This window comes from Bison bison, unplaced genomic scaffold, assembly GCF_000754665.1.
Source record: "Bison bison bison isolate TAMUID 2011002044 unplaced genomic scaffold, Bison_UMD1.0 scf7180017849657, whole genome shotgun sequence".
NCBI classification, from domain to species: Eukaryota; Metazoa; Chordata; class Mammalia; order Artiodactyla; family Bovidae; genus Bison; species Bison bison.
Window position 1 is genome coordinate 55148 of NW_011480230.1, and position 8652 is coordinate 63799.

Consider the following 8652-nt stretch of genomic DNA (forward strand, 5'->3'; position numbering starts at 1 on the left):
CTCGGACTGCAAGGAGATCGAACCAGTCAATCCTAAGGGTAATCAAGCCTGACTATTCCTTGGAAGGACTGAAATGCTGAAGCTGAGGCTTCAATAGTTAGGCCACCTGACCCGAAGAGCCAACTCACTGGAAAAGACCCTGGTGCTGGGAAAAATTGAAAGCAAAAGGAGAAAGGGGCAGCAGAGGATGAGATGGTTAGATAGCATCGAAAAGAGCTGGACATGATTTAGCCACTGAACAACAACATGAAAACCCCAGAGTTCCCAAAAATTAACTTTTATATTCAGCATCAGCATTTTATATTTAACATGTTTGGTTGCCTTATGACCATCAGAATTTTTTTATGCCCACCTGTCTTTAGTTTGCTTTCTGATATTTGTGGCTTGCCTCAGCACACACACACACACACACATATAAATATAATTATCATTTAGTTGCTCAGTCGTGTCTGACTCTTTTGTGACCCCATGGACTGTAGCCCACCAGGCTCCTCTGTCCATGGGATTTCCCAGGCAAGAATATTGGAGTGGTTGCCATTTCCTTCTCCAGGGGATCTTCCCGACCCAGGGATCAAACCCACGTCTCCTGCATTGCAGGCAGATTCTTTACCACTGAGCCACCTGGGAAGCCCATACGGATATATACCTGTACAATATATTGTATTTATATAAATGCTGCATTCAACAAGTGTAGAATGCATATTCTATTCAAGTCCACATGGAATATTTATTTATAAACACTAAGCAAAAATTCTGCCACAAAGCAATAAAGAACTAAAAGCATGCATAGCATATTCTTTGAACTTACTGGATTTCAATAGAACTAAAGAAAAGAGGATTTAGAAAATACTGGTGTGTCTTTAAAAAAAAAAACCTCATGGGTGAAAAAAATCTTAACAGAAATTAGAGGTATTTAACTAAATTATAATAAAAGACTTTATATTAAAATTTGTGAGATGCAACTAAAGTCATGCATAGAGGGAAATTTATAGCCTTTAAATGGAAAACAGGAAAAGAAGATGGCTGATGTAAGAGTCTGTATCAAGAGGGAAGATGAAGCTGAAAGAATCATAAGGAAGGAAATAAAGTAAATGTAGTGCTTTACATGTAGTAAAGTGGTACTACAAGTACTACAAATGTGCTTTACTGTAAAGCACACTTACATAAGTAAACATAGCAGACTTTGGGGAGAGCTTGCTGGTGGGTTTTAATTTGATACTCACACAAGGAGGACAAGGAAGAAGAGGAAGAGTACTGTCGCAATGGATCCATACACAACGCCCTGGGTCAGCCCTTTCAGCAGCGCATTAGAAACTGAATTCTTATCTGGAATCAAAGAGAAGTGAGAGCAATTTTTCTCCTACCGCTAAGGGCTGAGCCTTACTCTTTCCGCTGGCTCTGTGAAAAAAGTTCAGTTGTGTCTGACTCTTTGCGACCCCATGGACTGTAGCCCCCAGGCTCCTCTGTCCATGGGATTCTCCAGGCAAGAATACTGGAGTGGGTTGCCATTTCCTTCTCCAGGGGACCTTCCCGACCCGGGAATCGAACCTGGGCAGATTCTTTACCATCTGAGCCACCAGAGAAGTCCCGTACCCGACCTCGTTCTGGTCCACGTGTTGTCGTTCTAGCCCAGTCACCAGACTGCTGCACACTTACCAGGCGGTATCAGGAAGATGCTTGAGGTATGGATTCCGTGTTGGTTCCGCCCCTCACAGTGGAGGCCCCTGACTATTTCTGGCTCCCCGAGGAGGCTGATGGTGCTGTTGGCCCAAGGGGCAGCTATGTTGGATGTCACCTGGAAGTTCTTATGCATGCTGTTCAGATCCACAGGATCACCTCCCATCAACCACCGCACGGAGGGCATGGGGCTCCCACGGAAGGAACAGCTGCACTGCAGAGTCTTCTCCAAGGAACAAGAAAAGTAGAGCAGCCTGGCCGGTGCTGCGGGGAAGGAGGGCAGGGAGTCGGCGTGCATCGTGACTCCGTCTCCGCCTCCTCCAGGACTCAGCCCTCTCCTTGTCTGTGACTCCCATGGGGCTCCAGAAAGGCTTTCTGGAAGCCCAGGAAGCCCCGAGGGGCTGCAACTCAGAATAGTTCCCCTTTGATCCTCTTTCCTCATCCGCTTCACACCCGAGCTCAGCGCTTACTCTGGCCTTACAGCCCCAGAAGCTAGGAGGAGGTGTGAGTGCTCCCCACACCGCTCCTGTCCCCCAGCCCGGGACTCGCGTCTTTCTCTTGGGTCCGCGTCCCTCCCAGACTCTGAATCGTCCCTCGCCCACCAGCACTCACAGGCCACCTGGAGCCTGACCATGCTACTTCCGGGCAGGTGAGCCGGGGAGAAGTTCAGATGGCGTCTGAGGGTGGTTGGCGGTCCTCAGGTTTCAGGGTGAAGCGCAGCACAAGGGAGGAGGAGGGCGGGGAGGAGGAGTTGCTGGAGCCGCTGCGGTCTGTGCCGGTGGACACGTTAGGCCCTTTCCAGGAGACGAAGAGGGCTTTGGTTTCTTTGCAGGTGCCTTTGAAGCTACAGACCAAGGTCGCAGATCCCCCAGCTGCCGGAGTCCCTGGGACGTGGAGCTCTGGTTTCTGGGTCAGATCTGGAGGAGAGAGAGACAGGTTGGACCCCAAACTTGGAGACAAGGGGCCCTCGTGGACACCTCAGTGATGTGCAGTGTTCCAGGTGGCCAAGCGCTTTCCTACCCATTAGCCGATGTGGTGAAAAGTGAAAGTTGCTGAGTCGTGTCTGACTCCTTGCCACCTCCATGGACCGTAGCCTGCCAGGCTCCTCTGGGATTTCCCAGGCAAGAATACTGGAGTGGATAGCCATTCCCTTCTCCTGGGGATCTTCCCGAACTAAGGGTCGAACCCAGGTCTCCTGCATTGCGGGCAGATTCTTTACTATCTGGGCCACCAGGGAAGCTGATTTAGTTCTGTTCCCCTAATCTGACAACCCCCTAGAAGCTGGGGTTGTGATTACTGGGTGGCTTTTCATAAGTTTATTTCCCTTCTCTACACGGAAGGGGCACACCTCAGTGTCTAGGTGAGCAAACTGAAGAGAGTTGCTTCAGGTGGCAGAGTTTGAACCAGAACCCTGACTTTTCAAGACTAAGGATGAGCGAATTTTCTGAGAATCTACATTGTCTCTGAGAAGAGCCCAGCGTGCTGTAGTCTATGGGGTTGCAAAGACTCGGACACAACTTAGCAACTGAGCAACAACAACATGATTCTCTACCTGTCTCCCAGCCTAGATTTTTTCGGGTCAGCTCCTACTCTGTCTCCTCCTGGCCAATCCATCTCTCCCCTTAGGCTCTGCACCTTCCATGATGATCTATGATAATTTATGCCTCCAACTCTTACTGGCTAGATGCTATGGGCAAGTCACTAACCCCCGTTTTGCCATTCCTATTTGGGGAGCAGAAGGTCTTATCAGTTGTGTCTGTCACGTTGTATTATGGTTGTAAGAATGAAATACCCACGGTTTTGTAAAGCCCGGCACCAGGTGAAACAAAACCACACACTAACCAGAGCGCAGTCTGGAGTTCCTTCTTTCTAAGCCATCCACTGCATGAGACTGAATTTCACCTGAGACCAAGAGTTCGATACTGTCCCTCAGGAAAGCACTCCTGCGTCCTCCTAGATTGGCACAGAGTGAATATGTCCTATTATCTCTTTTGAGTATGCTGTGGATCAGGTGGGTACATTCTGGCTCTTCAAGATTCCAAACAGTGTGAGGTGTGTCCTGGGTGTTATTATCGAGGGCAGCACTGCATTGATTTGTAGCTACAGAGGAGCTGATACTTTTACTGAGCGGGGCGCCCAGGGTCGTGGAGCTGCTTGGGGATTCTTCAGGAAATTCAAATATGCAAGAGATGGCAGAGCACCAGCTCTCTTCCACCGATATCTTCTCGACTTCCAATGACATGTGAGAAATTAACCCTGTGTGGAGAGATTCAAGTTGAAAAATAGACTCATCTCATCCACTAGTTCTGGGGAAGGAAACGGCAACCCACTCCAGTATTCTTGCCTGGAGAATCCCATGGACATGGGATCGCAAAGAGTTGGACACAGCTGAGCAACTTCACCATCCACTGGTATCCTGTGCGTGCTAAGTTGCTTTAGTCGTGTCCAGCTCTTTGCGACCCCATGGACTGTAGCCCACCAGTCTCCTCTGTTCATGGGATTTCCCAGGCAAGGATACTGGAGTGGGTTGCCATGCCCTCCTCCAGGGGATCTCCTCCATCCAGGGATCAAACCCATGTCTCCTGCATTGGCAGGCAGATTTTTTACCACTAGCGCCACCTGGGAAACCCTTCTAGTTTCCTACCTGTGCATTAAAGGATCAATCTTATCCTAGGAAGGCTTGGCTCTTGCCCAGCTTCTGCGAGGAAAGCGCTGAGCTCTGGTAATGTTCTGTCTGGTGATGACCAGTGTCTTGGTTTACTTGGGGCCTGGGGCCACACCAGACAGTTATGCTAACAGAGTGATTTACAAGGGAGCCTTGGGCTATGCAGAATCAATTTGACCTCTGGCGGGGCTGGAGATGAAGGTCAGCCAAGGGGATGGTCAGCCATGCTTACATGCTGAGCCCCAGTAAAACCCCTGGACACAAAGTCTCAGTGTTTCCCTGCTTGGAAATAGCCTGCTTGTTGCCACACTTGGAACAACAAGGAGAAGACAACTGGAAGCTGGCTCCTGGTCCGTCCTACATCCTGCCCTCTGCCGATTTTTATATTTTTTTAATTAGGGTTTTGTTTTTTTTTTTTTTGGCTGCTTGACATGTGGGATCCTAGTTCCCTGACCAGGGATCAAACTCTCGCTCCCTGAAAAAGAAGCTCAGACTCTCAGCCACTCTTAGCCAGGGAAGTCCCCACCTCTGATTTTAATCTCTGTCCTTTTGCTATAATAAGCTGTAACCATGAATATAACAGTTATGCTGAATTCTGCAAGACCTTGTGAGTTATTGAGCCTGAGGGTGGTCTTGGGGATCTTGTACCATCCCAATCTAGTCTGCTGTGTTTAAAATTTCTCTTCTTTTTGGTAGCAACTGTATCTCGTATCCTTGGTCACATCGCATCATTTCAATATCTTGGTTTCTTGATTAGAAAAGAGGGTAAAATAATACCAAATGCTGCAACATTGTGAGAATTAAAGACATTAGCTACAGAGGCACGTGGCACTCCTCTGTAGTCATAATTGCAGGCTATAATGTAGCCATTGACTCTCTGAACAATTACTTCTTCTCCTTTCTTCTCTGTTTCCTAGGTGACTGCTCTGTCATGTACAAAATGGATGGACTGGTAAACATCACGGTTCTTGAGACCACTTCTAGTAATGACATCTAAAATGATGGTAGTAATGCCAACCTGTGTAAGTTTCTCTGTTTTTTTTTTTTGGCTGCTGTTTTTTGTGTGTGTGTGGCTTGTGGGATCTTAGTTCCTGGACCAGGGATCGAACCCATGACCCCTGCAGTGGGAGCCTAAAGTCCTAACCACTGGACCGCCAGGCAAGTCCCTCTGTGTAAGTTTTTATAGATTTCAAAATACCTTCACAGGAATCAGTTTAAGCCATTCTAGACTTCCCTGGTGGCTCAGATGGTAAAGCATCTGCCTACAATGCAGGAGACCTGGGTTCAGTTCCTGGGCCGGGAAGATCTCCTGGAGAAGGAAATGGCACCCCACTCCAGTATTCTTTCCTGGAAAAACCCATGGATGAAGGAGTCTGGTAGGCTACAGTCCATGGGGTCGCAGAGTCGGACGCAACTGAACAACTTCACTTATATTAGTTTTACTACTCCCCTAGACATATGAGGAAACTGAGGCTCCAGAGAGAGTAAGGGCCCTGCCTGAGGTTATAAAATAGAAGCCTCAGGCCTGGACCCAGGCTTTCTACTTGCAAAGTCCAGTCTCCAGGTCAGGGGATCTTGACCCACTGGGCCGCCATGCTTTCCTCTCCTCTAAGATTAGACTTAATGACACCCACCAAACAGCTGATGATGTTGACAGAACAGATGTGGATACATTTCTCATTTGGGTTCTAGAGTTACTGGGGCACACCATTAAAATGAAAGTAGGCAGGACTTCCGTGGTGGTCCAGTGGTTAAGAGTCTGTGCCGGGGGTGCTGGTTCAATCCCTGGTCAGGGAAATAAGGTTCCACATGCTGCATGGCAAAAATAAAAAAAAAAAAGGAACTAGGAGTCAGCAAATGTGGACGCTCCATTAGTTAAATTTCTAGTGACTTGGGGCCAGTTGCTTAGTCTCTCAAAGCCTGTTTCCTCACCTGTGAATTGGGGATTATAATTCGTCAGGGTAGAGAAAATGGAACACGTGGTGAGTCACAGTGGCAACCCCAGCATATGCACATGGAAGATGTCTGTTATGTATGATTTATTATGCAGTTAATTATTTAGGTCCTCACCTCTTCACCTTACCCCAGTCCAGCCCAGCTTCCACCACCCCCTGCCCACACCCACCCCAGCCCTTCCTGGGCTTTCTCAAACACCCCCACCCTGCCTCTCATTCCACTTACCCAGCCATAACAGTGGTGGTACCATCAACACCAACAGGATGGCATGGACAGGAGAGGTTCAGGACCTAACATGCTGCCAAATTTTGGCCTCAGGCCCACACCTCCCGGAGGGCAGGATCTGGAATGAATGAGGAGAGGGGCAGCAGTATAAATGCACAGTTTACTAGGGTCTCGCAAATCTGCAATCATCCTTGAGTTTTGTCCATTGTGTTAGGGGCCTCAGGGGACCAGAGGCTGGGCAGCTTCAAGGACAGGGACAGGGAAGGGCCCCCGTGACTCTCTGTGGAGTCCCAAGACCACGTCCGCTTTCTTTTCTTTCCTCTAGTCTTCACTCCCTGTCCCTTAGCCCTTTAAAGGGTCTCACAGCCCAGGCTGAAGAGCTTGGGCTTTTTCCCAAGTCTATGCGGAAGTCATGGAAATCACGGAAAAGTTTTGAACCGTGGAGTAGGGGGCAGGTAAGGGAGTTATTACTATAAAGGTCTCTCTGGGGACTTCCCTGGTAGGGAATTCACCTGCCAGAGCAGGGGACATGGGTTCGATTCCTGGTCTGGGAAGATTTCACATGCCTTGGAGCAAGTAAGCCTGTATTCCCCAACTACTGAGCCTGCATTCTAGGGCCCGTGTTCCCAACGCCTGTACTCCATAACAAGAGAAGTCACTACAGTGAGAAGCCTTCGCACCACAACGAAGAGTAGCCCCCGCTCGCTGCAACTAGAGAAAGTTTGCTCACAGCAGCAAAGACTCAGGGCAGCCAAAAATAAACAAGTAAATAAGGAACTCCTGGGAGCAGGCAAAAAAAAAAAAAGGTCTCTCTGGTCTTCACTGAGGACAAAGTAATAGCTCAAGAGAATGATGATGTGAGCTAAACTGGCCCTGTGCCTACAGGGGATGGAGAGGATGGGGTGTATTTAAGAGATATTTCAGCCATAAAAGACATTCCTATGACTGGCAAGATAAATTCCAAACTCCCTTGCCTTGCATTCAGGCTGTCCGTGACTTGAGCTTGCACTTGCCCTTTCTCTGCTGCCCACCTTCCCGTCACACTTTGCCAGCCCAAGAGCTATGTCTATATATACAGCACACCTAGTCCATACAGCCCCACCTCTGGGTGTTTCCTTGGGCCGCTTCCCTTCTCATGGCATCCTCCTGCAACTCTCCTCTCTGCCCATGTAACTTCCTCCTGGGAGCCTTCTTGGATCCCCACAAGCACAAAAAAGTCTCCATTTTCAGACTTCAGCACCTGCATATATTCACCTCTTTTAGGGGAATGTCTCAGGCAGAACCCCACAGTTGCCTGCTCTCTACCCTCCTGGAAAGGCTAGAGATCTCTTCAACAAAATCAGAGATACCAAGGGAACTTTCCATGCAAAGATGAGCACAATAAAGGACAGAAATTACATAGACCTAACAGAAGCAGATGATATTAAGAAGAGGTGGCAAGAATACACAGAAGAAGAACCATACAAAAAAAGATCTTCATGACCCAGATAACCACGATGGTGTGATCACTCACCTAGAGCCAGACATCCTGGACTGTGAAGTCAAGTGGACCTTAGGACGCATCACTAGGAACAAAGCTAGTGGAGGTGATGGAATTCCAGCTGCACTATTTCAAATCCTAAAAGATGATGCTATAAAAGTGCTGCACTCAATATGCCAGCAAATTTGGAAAGGTCAGCAGTGGCCACAGGACTGGAAAAGGTCAGTTTTTATTCCAATCACAAAGGTAATGCCAAAGAATGTTCAAACTACTGCACAATTGCACTCATCTCACACGCTAGCAAAGTAATGCACAAAATTCTCCAAGCCAGGCTTCAACAGCATGTGAACCGAGAACCTCCAGATATTCAAGCTGGATTTAGAGAAGGCAGAAGAACCAGAGATCAAATTGCCAACATCTGCTTGATCATAGAAAAAGCAAGAGAGTTCCAGAAAAATATCTACTTTTGCTTTATTGACTATGCCAAAGCCTTTGACTGTGTGGATCACAACAAACTGTGGAAAATTCTGAAAGAGATGGAAATACCAGACCACCTGACCTGCCTCCTGAGAAATCTGTATGTAGGTCAAGAAGCAACAGTTAGAACTGGACATGGACCAACAGACTGGTTCCAAATAGGGAAAGGAGT

At 48.0% G+C, this 8652-nt stretch overlaps 2 protein-coding genes across 2 annotated transcripts in view; both read right to left on the minus strand.

Annotated features, from left to right (window-relative positions):
• The window catches only part of IGLON5 (IgLON family member 5), a 27861-nt gene extending 25886 nt beyond the window's left edge, over positions 1-1975 (minus strand). The window contains exons 1-2 of the mRNA XM_010847579.1: positions 1657-1975; positions 1224-1326 (exon numbers count right to left, since the gene is read on the minus strand). Coding sequence (XP_010845881.1) covers positions 1224-1326; positions 1657-1975 — 422 coding nt within the window. The remainder of the gene's footprint in view (positions 1-1223; positions 1327-1656) is intronic.
• Positions 1976-2343: 368 nt separating this feature from the next.
• SIGLECL1 (SIGLEC family like 1) overlaps positions 2344-8652 on the minus strand; it is a gene marked incomplete at its 5' end in the record, with an annotated part of 21091 nt that continues 14782 nt past the window's right edge. The window contains one exon of the mRNA XM_010847587.1: positions 2344-2594. Coding sequence (XP_010845889.1) covers positions 2344-2594 — 251 coding nt within the window. The remainder of the gene's footprint in view (positions 2595-8652) is intronic.